Genomic DNA, 14,253 nt, shown 5'->3' with positions numbered 1-14,253 from the left:
TCTCGTTTCTCACCACCAGAATAGAATAGCATAACCGCTTCATTAGGTTAGAATTTGAATTTATTTGTGTTGAAATTTTCCTATATGCTAAATTATGAAATTTGTGTTAATTTTTATGTACAACTTCACTGTTAATTGAATTCCAGTTCAGTATGTTCCAGCAGAGGTAAATTTGGAAAAAAAAAAAAAAAAAAAAAAACATAATTGGCTATAAGAGTTAGCAGGCTTTGATTACAGTATAATTAAGATCTTCATAGACACGAGCTTCTTGATTAGACCGGGGTTCAAGCCCATGACCACCAAATACGAAGGATGCAGAAAGGTCAGGGAATGACCACCGCATATCCCTGGAGCAATATGGCCTTAGTTGCTAATGCTCCTAAAAACCAAATAACAAACATAGACATGAAAAATTTCAGACAACATCTATGATAGAATTTAAAAGCATGGACACAGTTCAACAAAGCCAAGTTACATGGCATAGAAACCTACCTGGAAAACACTGCATAAAGGGGGGAACTCATATAAACATCGCACACAAGAGTTCCAATAACACTGATCTGGATGAGTGGCTGTTTATCAGTTGATTCCCATTGGATGGTATATTTAGGCTCATCACTTAGCTCAGTTCTTTTGATAATGTCAGGATTTTGAGAGACCAGCCAGCTATTAGTATACTTCCCTTTTCTCTCTGTGCAGTCCATATTGTTTCTTTTCCATTAAACATATGGAGAAGAAATGATATTCTTCTTCATTAAACATAAGAAGAAATATATTCTTCTTATGTTTAATAGTATCCTGTCAGGCCAACTGTTTTGCCTTAATGGAACAGCTAAAGTATTCTTCCCAAAATCCAAAGAAATAATGTTTCCCTCTGCTTATGCTTACCAAACAAATGCTACCACAAGTATCTCTGGATCCACTATGCTATAAACATAGATCAACAGTAACAAATCTTACCATAACTGCAATCCTAGAAGCATTCCTAAACAAGAAAGTTGGCACTTGTCTACCTTGATATATTCAGTCCACCTTTGACAGCATAGGTTTTTATACACTCATTAAGCTTTGTGAGAAGTACCACCACATTAAATTGGCAACCAGCTATCCTTCCTAAGAGCACTTCTGTCCAAACTTATCCTACGATTCGTGCCCAGATCATGTTATATTCCATAAGGAGGTTTTCTCTAAGCTCTTTTGTTTACAGCAGTCATCTAAATAAATTTTTCTGCAATTCAAGTTTTTTCTTAATTCTCAAAGTGGACAAACCATTTTATAAATAATCCTTTCATTAATATCATTTTGCACCTCATTGTCAGCATTTTAGTTCAACTGAAGGAAATCTTTGGAAGCTCACTATTGTGAGCTTCCAAAGATTTTCTTCAGTTGAACTAAAATGCTGACAATTTTCTTCAGTTGAACTAAAATAGTTTTAAGTCTTTTCACAGTTGTACTTTTAACTCTGAAAAGTGCTCCCTTTTTTTCAAACTGGATACGGTATTAATATTTTACATTGTAATTAATGATCTTTTAATTTTAACCTTCCCCTCACATATTAAACCACATGGATTAAGAGACGAGTCTCAGTATAAATAAATAGGCCTTTGCCTATTTAAATTAATTCAACTTTAATAGTTTAGTATTCTCTGTTTGTTTTTTTTTTAACTTTCTTCCAAACAAAAAATTTTAATTCTTTAAAATTGGATTTTCCAGTATGGTATCGGATTTCTTTTATCCAAATACTGGTGGAGTAGAGAGTCACATCTATCAGCTCTCTCAGTGTCTGTTGGCTCGTGGACACAAAGTCATTGTTATCACCCATGCATATGGTGAGAGAACTGGTGTTCGTTATATGACGTTTGGATTAAAGGTAAGTATAATTAGAGATGAAATTAATGATCAGTATTAACTAATCAATAGATTGTTACCCTGCAGCCATAAAATGTTTCCTTTACTTAAATGACATTTTTACATTCTAAATAATGTGAGTACTATAATTTTATATTTTTTTTAAATAAAAAAAAAGTGCATCGAATTTTTAAAAATTAGCTTACAAGAGCTCTCATCCCATCCATAGTTATATACTATTCATGTAGTAAGATCTGCAACTATTTTTTTGTAGAACAGGCAAGTGTATGAAAGGAACGTTGCAAATCTTTTATTGGCACAGATCTCTTCATGTTACTATACTTTACATGTTTATTTACAAATAAGCAACACTTCCCTAGAAAGAGAAGTGTAATGCTGCTTATTTTTAATACATATAGCCATTTTGAATTCTTTCACCAGTGAAAGAGCTGCTAAAATTTCTCTCTCATCTACCACATAGATCACACTATATTTATTCCAGCCATTCTGTTCCTTACTAGACATATGTAGGTGGCAGTAGAACAATTTTCTTATTTAGATCTCTCACATTTTGGAGCTTGTCTCTTTTAACTGTCTAAAATGTCTAAAAAATTAGATGATCTTAAATTTTAGTTTTATTTTTAAGGTCTTATAATAACTGTGTGTTATTATAAGAATGATAGATATAAAATTAAGTATAAAATTAAATTAAATAGAACAAGAATCACAGATGAACATTTAACTTATTAAATAGTCAATTGCTGCATCGGTCGCCATCAGGGAGTCTCCAGGGTGTCCTTCGTAGGCTTGCAAGGCACGGTTCTCTATTATGTGTTGGATGGTCTATATATCGGCTCTGCAATCACACGTTGGGAAGGAATTTTGCTCCACTTATAGAGAAGGTCTGTACATCTACTGTGGCACATTCGTGCTCTGTTTAATGCTAGCCATATCCTACAAGGCTGGTCAAAACCAGGTGGTGTTTCAGAGGTACAAGGCATGGTATGACATCAAGGAGGGGAGTTTTGTAGCCATTCTTGTGTCCAGTTATCCAGAAGGTTGAAATTAACTTGTTGCAATGTTGCAATGGGCTGGAACAGTGCCTGTTTATTCCTAGGTCTTGAATGTCAGAGTTTGTTGGTAGTTCAGGATTGTCTATTATTTTTCTGTAATCTCTGATGAGGGCACATTTTTTTTTTTTGGATTTTTAATAAATCATAAATACTTGTAATTTAGATTTATTTGAGGTTACCTTATTATATTACAAACAGATCAGTCTTTCCGATTTATAGTGACTGTAGCCAGATAAATTTAGGTAAAAAGAAAAGAAAAAAAACCCAAAAAATTATTAAAAGTATAATACAATCACAAATATATTTTTGTCTTTATTGTTTATACTTTTTTTTTTTTTTTTTTTTTTTTGCAATTATAAATTATAGCTTCAAAGCATAAAGTTACTTGTGTAATAACACAGGGACAAATATGTGGTTCTGCTTACAGCTTTTCCTATAATATCGAATGCATATTGTATTTATATCATATCCTTCCAGAGAAAGCTGCTCTGCATGATTGTTAATAATGCCCTTCAGTTTCCACATTAGAAGTAATAAATCTAGTCCACAAATCCTCCAATGAATTCACATAAATATTCATTATCAACAAAGAATATATATTGTATGTATCAGTGTTTAAGTAAGACTTAAAAACAAAGTGTAGAACCTTCTGTGGCAATCTGTTAACTGTTTAGCTTCTCTGTGAAACTCCATTTTCTTAGTGTGTATTTATGTATATTATTATAAGTATACATATTAAATACTACTTCTCTCTAAAAATATTCTGTTTTAGTATATTCTGTATTTTCAGGCATATTACATTCCTGTATGTGTGGTGTATAACCAGTGCACCCTGCCAACTCTCTTTACAACATTTCCCTTAATACGCTTCATTTTGCTTCGAGAGAGGATTACTATTGTTCATGGGCATTCGGTAAGTTTTTAGATTTACTGAAGTTGTGAACATTTTCTTATTATTTCTAGTAAATATTTTTTTTCTTTAAAATTGTACAAGTTCAGAATAATTGGTGTCAATTGAAATATGAATGCACTCTTAGTGGACATATTATATTGTTCTTCAAAAAATGAACCTGGAGACTGCATGACATTTTCTGAGTGAAATGTTTCCACTGAAAATAGCCAGTTTGCATGGATACTAACTCTCGTGGGCAGTATAGTGGTTACAATTGCTGTCCTTCCCTACCATATGAAAGTGGTCTGGGTTTGAATTTCATCAAGGCTGGAGGAATTTTTATGGGCTTTTATCACACCATGGCCAGTGGTTGGTCTTAGGTGGTCATTTGTATCCCCCAAAACCTGGGTTTTTACCCAACGAAACAGACAAACCAACTGTAGAATATGTGCAGTTTATAGACAATACATTAATGCCTTAGTTACTTTGGTACAAATGCAGTATTTTTCAATATCAATATGTTACTTTTGATGGCTGGCTGCTTTGCCCTTTTTCTATGTATATCTTCACAACAGTTACTAGCCATATTCTTGGCTAGTTCCTCTTTCACACTTTGGCAAATCCAAAACTTTTTCCAGTGCTTGGTACAGTTATCAAATAAAAAGTGCTGCACATTAGAGCATGACATAAATACTCCCAGTGGCTCTATTAGCATGTCTTTTATTATGCAGGGTTCATTCTCCACTGTTGTGAGTGTTAGCCATATTTCAGTGACTACTGAGCATATAATATGCATGGGCACACGTGAAAAAAAAATTAATTCATCCCTTAACTTTTACCTTATATATGTCAATGCTTCATGAATGGCCAAACTAATAGAATACAGCCACTCCCCAATTAACGTAACATTGCATTCCACGGAACTCTACCTAATTGATTGAATCAAAAAAGAAATGTTTGACGAACATGTGAATAGAATTATTTATTGTATTTATTCGATTTTTTATCTCATGCGCAGGAAAATAATTACAAAAGCGTGCAATTTAAAAAATTTAAAAATTATAAAATTACAAAAAAAGAGAGGAGACAGGTATAACATTAGTAAGTTTTACCTCTTGAGCATCATTGCTAAAATCGACATCTTCAGCTGATAAGTACACCATTGCAGAGGTTGAGGGCTGTGGAGAATTAGAAGGGGTCGGCCACTCAACCTTACGAAAGAACATATTAATGGATGACTGGTGGCTTTTTTATTTTCATCGTAGATTTCTTTGTATCAAGTAAGCATATCATTCACCCCTCTGTTAAGTTTTAAGAATTGTTCACTGTCAGGATCCATCTTCTCAAACCTCACCATTGCTGATGCAATTTCACTAAATGCCATTGCCATCTCTCTGGTGATGAAGCATCTCAGCTCCTCATTTGGTTCATCTTGAGCTTTGTCAGCATTTTCTTCTTTCACTATCACTGCCTGCAAGTTAACAAGTTCTTCGTTAGATAATTCCTTCTCTTCTTCCTCTATTAACTCCACATCTTTGGCAACAACCAACAACTGAAGTAACTCTGTAACCTTTACAATCTTATCTGTAACCTCTTCATATGATTCTTCTTTTTTCAAACCCTTTGAAGCCTTTTACGTGCCATGGGCATATTTTCTTCCATGCGCCATTTAAACAACTTTTAGTAATTTCTGCCCAGGCCTTATTAATATTTAAGATGGCGTGGTAAATATTGTAAGATTTCCAAAAGTCTCTTAATGTAAAGGTTTTCTCACCATCTGCTGCAGACAATGCCTGAGCAAATGTTGTGCATAAATAGTATGTTTTTAAATTCGAAATAACACCCTGATCCATAGGTTGGACGAGTGAAGTCGTGTTTGGCGGTAGAAATATGACTCTCGCGTTCGAATTGAAATCATCTAAATGCATAGGATGTCCAGGAACATTATATAATAGAAGCAAAATCTTGAAAGGAACATCGTTGTCTTTACAATATTTTTCAATCTTGGGAATGAAGCAGCATTTATAAACCAATCCTCAAAGAGAGATATTGTTATCCATACTCTATGGTTCAATCGGAAATGCACATGTAGGCTGGCTTTATTGATGCCCTTAAATGCACGAGGATTTCCAGAATGGTACACAAGCAGTGTTATTATTCTGTAATCTCCCACCACATTAGCCCCAAGCAGGAGTGCGGCCCTATTTTTCGAAGCCTTGAAACCTGGCATTGTATTTTCCTCTTTGGCAATGTATGTTCGATCCGGCATTTTTTTTCTAATACAGAGCAATCTCATCAACGTTAAAAATTTGCTGCATTGAATAGCCGCCTTCATCAATAATTTTTTCCAACACATCACAAAATTTCTCTGCAGCTGCAGAATCGGCACTGGCAACTTCACCGCATACTTTAATGTTTTGGAAACCAGCACGATGCTTGAACCTATTAAACCATCCGTTGCTTGCCACGAACTTGGGTTGCGGTTCGCCTTACTTATCCTTAATATCTTTATAAATACTTGTTGCTTTTGCTTGAATGGTCATTAGACTCTGGGGCACTCGCTTCTGAATCTGATTTTCCATCCATATTATTAACAGCTTCCATCTTCGATATAGCACCTGAACACTGTTCTGTGATCACTGTTGATCTTAAGTGCGTTGATCCTTTGACATGTTCTTTTATATGTGCGCTGTCCTTAAATAGTATTCGCTGTTGAAGCAACGAGACTTCTTACTTCTTAATCATTTTCATCTTCATTTCTAAATCAATTTTGTTTTGTTTCCTGGCACTGCCAGCACTTGCACTTTCCGTTGGTCCCTTTCCCTTCACCATTGTAATAAGTAAATAGGAATGAAGAGAAGATTCTGAAAATTTATTTATGTTTTTTATATGATTGAAGATTTCGGTGAAGGGGAACTCATTTCACCATAATACCGTAACGTAAAAACCCACAGAATTCCAGCTATCGGTATTATCGCAAATGCAGTAAGATCGAGTTTACTACCCATTTATAATAGATTGCACTAACAGAAAAGCCCAATAAACTTGAAAGTGCAAATTGTTTTTATTGTTTTTATCCTTTAGAAAAATATCACAAAGGCATTCAAAATTGATTCTTATAACGGGAACACATAATAATAATGAAAGTGTAGTGCAATTTCCATTATAAATATGACCTTTTAGAGAGATAAATAGCTTAGTAATATAGCAATATTTTCAACTTCCAAGGACTTGGAACGAATTACAAAAAAACAATATGTTATTGAGTTCACATTATGATATTTTCATAATACCTCCATTTATCCCTACAGATGCAAAATAAGTTTCCATATTTTTTTCAGCTTTCACCGGCTGGCAAAAACTTACATAAAGTTAAATTTGTGTAAGTTGAGTATTACATAAGTCGGGGAGTTCCTGTAAACTTATTAACAAAAAGAACCAACTCTCCCATAAACATTTTCTAATTCATTTCACAAATGTGCATGACATCAGTTCTAATTGCAGTATTGTCATTTCTGTCTACATTCTGTCAAGCACTACAGCATCTCTATCTGATAGAAGCTGAACTTTTGGTTTGGAACTTATCTCATTTGTTGTAATTATTTGCTCTATGATTTTTTCCAATTTAGAGGTGGCATACATGTATATCTCTGCTCTAATATACCATGTCAGAGACTTTCTAATCTGGAAATTCCTTTTTTTTTTTTTTATTTCCTTTTTGCGCAAAATCATTTTACTCTATTCTTTCAAATTCATTTTTGCCTCGATCACTTTCCCAGCTTCACAAATCAGTCAGAACTTATGGACTTTTTTTTTTTTTTTTTTTTTTTTTTGAAACTTGAATTTTTCCAATCTCTGTTACCCGACATTAAAGTAATTTTCTTTTGTTATTTTAATGTTCATAATTTTGAGTTTTAAGTTTAAGTTTTCTCTTTGCATGGATCACATTATGTTAGAGATTCTGAGCTTTTGCTATCACTAATGATCTTACACACAGCTTGTTCCTTTAATTACAAGAATATCAGGCCCCGGGTGCTAAGTGTTATAGTAAGTCTCTGAGCAATTTGTAGAGTGTTTTCTTAACGCTACATTTCTTGTTCAGTTTTTTTTTTTTTTTTACTATAATGCTCATTTACAATCTGTTCAAGATAATGAACATTAATTAAATCTGATGTATATCAAATGTCAGTAGGATTGTCTTGAATGAAGGAGACGTCCAGCGACGACACTTCTGTTGAGTTTACTTAATAACTGATGACTGCATTCATACTGAATAGATTAGTTTAATTAAAACATTAAGCACTACACAAGTCCAGTGGATGTTGGTGTTTGTCTTCTGGGAACTTTGCTGTTATTCAAAAGATTCATCGCCAGGTAATTTGGATGCACTTCTAAGTTGTTCAGTTTTAAAAGTATTTTTCTTACATTTTCATTAATTAATAGTAAACTTAGTCTTATGAATTCTAAGGAAAACCACTTTTCTTTTTTTTTGAAGTGAAACTTCTTTAGGTATGCTCCAGGCAGTTTTCAGATGGGAGTAACGTGTATTCGTGGATTGCAAAAAAATGCAACGAAAATGCAACTGTTGCCATAAGTAAATGCATTGCAGGTGCTCTGAGCAGCCAACAATCGTACTAGGCTAAATGCCCTGGTTCTCATGCAATCACCAAAGTTAAGCCCGGTTAGTAATTGGGAGGGTGACCACCTGAAATACCCGGTTTAGTTGACTTTTTGCCTTTCTTTCTTTTTTTTTCTTTTTTTTTTTTTTTTTTTTTTGTTAATCTGATTTTCATGTATCATTTAATTTTGTTAATTGGTAAGGTAAAAGTGTAAATCCATAAAAGTAGAGATAATCTGTGTATAATATTCCTCCTATTTTTGCTTATTAGAATCGCTGTTAATAGAATTGAAATTCAATTCTTAAACGTGATCACAATGATCAGCGCTTACTACACATCGTATAGTGATCGGTATTTTGTTATGGAGTGTCCATATTAAAGTGATTTTATTGTACAGTGAACCAATCGTGGAGAGGGTCCACACTGGTGAACATTGTAAGACATAGAACATGTACATGTGCAACGACACGGAATGATTCATCCCCCCCAACCATTGTGCCACTCTGTACCAGGCACAAATGATGCATGACCCAATCAGTACCCCTATTGATTGCATCATGCTATTTCTTTCGTCATTCTGCACCGAATTTAATAAAAAAATTTCGACTGAAAAGAATTTATAATTCAACATGCCAAAGACTAATAGTGAGCATGTCGGGCATACAGAGCACATATATGTGCAGTGCGACCACCGAAACCATCTCCATTGAGTACAAAGGAGGGATCTAAGCTATTTCGACAGCAGAAGAAATTACAGTGTGCAATGGAATTGAACAAAGAAACCGGAGAAGATCCATCCACATCTTCAGAGCCTTACATCTCCCCATAAACGTTAGAAGTGAATTTGGAAGAAGGAATCATGGAAGTTGATACTGCAAATGAAAACAACGAAGAGTCCTCGAAGCGCAGTTGTAAACAAAAAGTGAAGAAGCCAAAACCGACTGCCAGAAATACTTCATTCAATATGTAGTGTGTGTAATACACAGCAGGAGCAGCAACAGGATTTTAAGAAACACTGAAGCATCCATGCACAGTTTAAACGTACATTCCTGGATAATGATTTTGGTTCAGTCTGTTCCATGTGTGATTGGTTGTGGTTCAAGAATGAAGTAAAGATTGTAGCAGCTCGAGATCACATTCTTCTTCAAACAGCATTTCCAAATGAGGATGTAAGTCAAATTTTGGCCTGTAACAGCTGTCATGGCTCTCTCAAGAACAAAGTGATTCTGGCTCTATTGAAGTCAAATGGTTTTAAATATCATCCAATGCTACAGCACTTGCTGAAACCAGATTTGGTAACAGAATGTCTCATATCTCCGAGGCTCTCATTCATGCAGATTCATCGCCTGCGGCATTCATATGGTCAATACAGGATCCTCAGTCAAGTGATAAACGTTCACCTGTGAAAAAGTTTCACTTAACTTCTGCTGTGTGTGCTTGGCACACGCACAATTTTTTTTTTCATTTAAAGTAACACACTAACTTTTATACTGCTTGGTTAGTGGTACTCTAGTAGCACTGCTCCCACCTCCCCATGGTAGGCCAAAAACCTGGGAGAAGAAATTCACTCTCCCAGAGCTGAAAGGAACAAAGATGGATAATAATATGTTTCCATACCATTTTGTTTCCATAACAAAATCCATACCCAGAGATGAGAAGACAATCAAGACATAGTCAAAGCATATGTATGCCACAGCTGCTCAACCTTTAGAGCTATTGCTCTCAAGATCTGAGATGGATGATACCAAAAATGACTTTTCTCAAACCTGCTATCTCCTCTTGAAAGGTTCAAAACAACCTCTCAAGAGGAAATACTAGCATTTCTCATTTTGCACTTTCTATCAGACCAACTTCTGAGTAAATTATCTCCCTTGTGCATAAATGCATTGAGTCTGCTGCAGGTTCTCCAAAACAGCAAATTGGCCCCAGGTCGGTAATTTTCTGGTAGAAACTACTCAATCCCAACATTCTGAAAAAGCTGTTAAAACTGATGACCTTTGATGGTCACTCAATAAAAGTTACTCCTCCATGGCACCCTAAACTCCTCAAAGGGAATAATAATGGGAATAATCAGAGAAGGAAATTTCCCAAGAGCTATGTGAACAAAGAATTGTCCAAGCAAGGAGAATCATGATTACGATGAAAAATGGTAGTCTTATTCCAACAAGGGGCATTATCCTCACTTTTAGCTCTCTCAACTTACCAACATCTGTCAAAATAGGCTATCTCCACTGCTGTGTCTGACTCTACATCCCCAACCCCCATTAGGTGCTATCTAATTGTGGATCAAAGTAGCATAACCAGTTATTGCACTGTTACCACTCCTCATTGCCCAAATTGTAAGAGCAACCACTTGGCGTTCTCCAAAACATCTAGATTATGGAAGCAAGGGGAAAAAATCCAGAAATATAAAGTGAAGAACAAAATCCATACCCAGAGATGAGAAGACAATCCAAGACATAGTCAAAGCATATGTATGCCACAGCTGCTCAATATTTTATCTATCACTAACTGGGCATGTTCCTTTCTCTCCATTTCTAAATAGTGTCCTTTGCAACAAGCCAGTAATACCCCAGTAACCATTGCAGCTGATGTTCCTCCAACGACAAAACTAAAAATGACAGAAACCATCACTCTCCACCAGAATGGATATTGAGGAACAGAATAATCCAGATGATGGAATTTGAGAACACATGAACGATGAGATGAACTTCTATTAGAATAAGTAGCGACCTGGAGCGGGGGTGCTGGGGGTTTCAGGGACTGATGGCAGTCATCGTGAAACAGGTGGGTATATGGGATGTGTCAGGGTAACTAGGAATAGGTGCATGTATGCTTGCATGTATACCAATGCTAGAAGTATAGTAAATAAATTTGATGAATTTGAAGTGTTGGTCAAGACATCAAAGTGGATATTGTTGGAATATCAGAGACGTGGTGTCACACTGATATTAGGAATGCAGAATTGGAATTTGGGGAGTACAATGTGTACAGAAAGGATAGACAGGATAGGAAGGGAGATGTCATGCTGTTAATTAAGAAAAACATAAAATCAAAAGAAGCAAAACTGCAAAAGCAAAAATAAGAGTAGGAGTGTGTTATAGGCCTAATGACTTGAATGAGTACAATGAACAATTGTACAGAGAAATAGAGTGGGCTAGTAAATCAGAATGTCTTATAACGGGAGATTTTAACTTCCCAGATATTGACTGGAACTTGTGGGTTAGTCACTCACACACTAGTAAGACTTTTGTGGATTTATTGGATGATTGTTTTCAGCAGCAGCATGTTCGAGAGGCAACCAGAGAGGGTAATACTCTTGATCTGGTTATCAGCAGTGATCATTTGTGTATTAAGAATTTGCAGATAAAGGAACCACTAGGTGGCAGTGATCACAGTGTACTGATGTGGGATTTACTTAAAGATATAATTACCATCAGGGGCAAAGGAAAGGGTTTTTGCTTCCGTAAAGGTGAGTACAGTGGTCTCAGACAGTTTTTAAATTCTGAACGGTGGGATCAACTGACGATGTTACCAACAGTAAATTCTAAGTGGGAAGCATTCAAAGAATTAATCGTGGAAGCTATAAAAAGTTTCATACCTATTAAGAAATATTGTTCAAGGTTTAGGCCTAAATGGTTATCAAATGAACTAATGAGACTCGTGACAGAGAAGAAAAATGCATGGGATGCATATAAATTATCAAGCGACTCAGAAGCCTATGGCAGATATAAGCTAGTCTGTAATCAGGTCACAAAGGAGGTTAGGCAGGCGGAGGCAGATTGCGAGAAATCTTTGGAAAAGGATGCTAAGAAAAACAGCAAGGATTTATTTACTTATATAAACTCTTAAAGGAAGGAGATGAATCTGATTGGTCCACATGATATCGATGGTTTGACTGTTGATGATCCTGCTCAGATAGCAAACAAACTGAATGAGTATTTTGCATCTACATTCACACATGAGGAGTTATTAAGGTTTGAAAATGGCAGAAGGTTATCAAATTGTAGCAGGGTGCTTAATGATTTTGTAATAACTGAGAGCAAAGTGGAGGAGAAATTGTTGAAGTTGAACATAAGAAAGGCATCTGGGGTGGATGGGATCTATCCAGTTATATTAAAGGAGGCGGCAAAGCAACTAAGCAAACCCTTAGCCATAATTATGAGAGCATCCTTGGACTCAGGGGAGGTCCCCACGAACTGGAGATGTGCAAATGTATCCCCCATTCACAAAGGGGGGATCGAAGGGTGATACGAGTAATTACAGACCAGTTAGTTTAACTTCTGTTCCGGGTAAACTAATGGAGTCACTGGTTAAAGATGCATTGCAGGATCATCTAGACAAGACTGCAGCAATAATTCAGACACAGCATGGGTTTGTTAAGGGAAAGTCTTGTCTGACAAATTTGATAGGATATTATGATGTGGTTACAAAGGAACTGGATGCAAAAAATAATTTTGATATCATATATTTGAATTTCAGGAAAGCTTTTGACACTGTTGCGCATGGAAGGCTATTGTACAAATTGGAGCAGAATGGTATTAAGGGCAAGTTGCTACAATGGATAAAAGGATGGTTGAGTGGGAGAAGACAGAGGATGGTAATCAATGGGTGCTGCTCTTCGTGGACTAATGTTATTAGTGGAGTCCCACATGGTTCGGTGTTGGGTCCACTGTTGTTTTGTGTATTTATCAATGATATTGATGACGGTATATCAGGCTTAGTGTCGAAGTTTGCAGATGATACAAAGGTTGGCAGGGTTGTTAATGACAGTAATCGCAGTGTTGCTACTGCAACAGGATCCAAATAATTTGGGCAGATGGGCTAAGAAGTGGCAACTGAAGTTTAACCTTGACAAATGCAAAGTACTGCATATGGGTAGAAGTAATCCCAGAGAAACTTACCAACTGTGTGGTACTACACTTAAGATGGTAAAAAATGAAAAAGACCTGGGAGTAATTGTGCAGTCAGACATGAATTTTTCTGAGCAATGCAGACAGACTGCCAGGGCAGGTCATTGGGGTTTGTCAATGGTATATAGGAATTTTGCTAGCAGGGAAAAGGAGGTGATTGTCCCTCTGTATAAGGCAATGGTCAGGCCACGCCTTGAGTACTGCGTACAGGTCTGGAGGCCTCATTTTAGGAAGGATGTAGATTTGCTTGAGCATGTACAGAGAATGGACAGGCATTTGGAGGGAATGGTGTGATTTTTTTTTTTTTGGCTGATGCTGCATAAGCTCATACACTTGCCTTCTTGCATCACATGCCCCTACTACTACTACTACTTAACACACTTCTTTTTTCATAAGAAAGACAAAACAAAAATAGTTTGATACAGTCGATCTGCAACTAAAAAACAATCAGAATCAAAAATAACACATCAAACTACATAATGGAAAGAATCCTTCAATAGAATTGTAGAGGCTTTTGAAATATAATGGATGATTTATATGATGTTATCAATCAATATGCACCAGCAGGCTGATTCTTTGCAAGCTCCAAGCACGGGTAAACTTGCCTCCACTACATCACCCCTTTGAAATTTCATAGGGCACTCTGGAATAAATATGCTTTTCATGTTCAGTCTGATGATGATATAGTCCAATCCCAACCCATAGATATTGTTGTTAAAATAAAACTAATGAGATTTTACAAGCTGCTACCTCTGTAATACCAAAATGTTTGCCAGGAAAATGCAGACACAGAAATTACTGGTGAAATTAGGAATATGTATACAATAAACACAAAAAAATAAAGTTTGGTATTCATTTAGCAAATTCCCTACAATTAGTAACCTCATTAACTTTAAAAGACTCAAAAC

General features: G+C 35.8%; 1 protein-coding gene across 1 annotated transcript in view; it reads left to right on the top strand.

Annotated features, from left to right (window-relative positions):
* PIG-A (phosphatidylinositol glycan anchor biosynthesis class A) overlaps positions 1-14,253 on the top strand; it is a 145,897-nt gene that overhangs the window by 21,952 nt on the left and 109,692 nt on the right. Inside the window, exons 3-4 of the mRNA XM_090370858.1 lie at positions 1,714-1,870; positions 3,712-3,834. Of these exons, the coding sequence (XP_090226984.1) occupies positions 1,714-1,870; positions 3,712-3,834 (280 nt within the window). The remainder of the gene's footprint in view (positions 1-1,713; positions 1,871-3,711; positions 3,835-14,253) is intronic.

Source organism: Mastigoproctus giganteus, chromosome 3, assembly GCF_048544385.1.
Source record: "Mastigoproctus giganteus isolate SK-2022 chromosome 3, ASM4854438v1, whole genome shotgun sequence".
Classification (NCBI taxonomy): domain Eukaryota; kingdom Metazoa; phylum Arthropoda; class Arachnida; order Uropygi; family Thelyphonidae; genus Mastigoproctus; species Mastigoproctus giganteus.
This window is presented reverse-complemented; position numbering and strand designations above follow the sequence as displayed.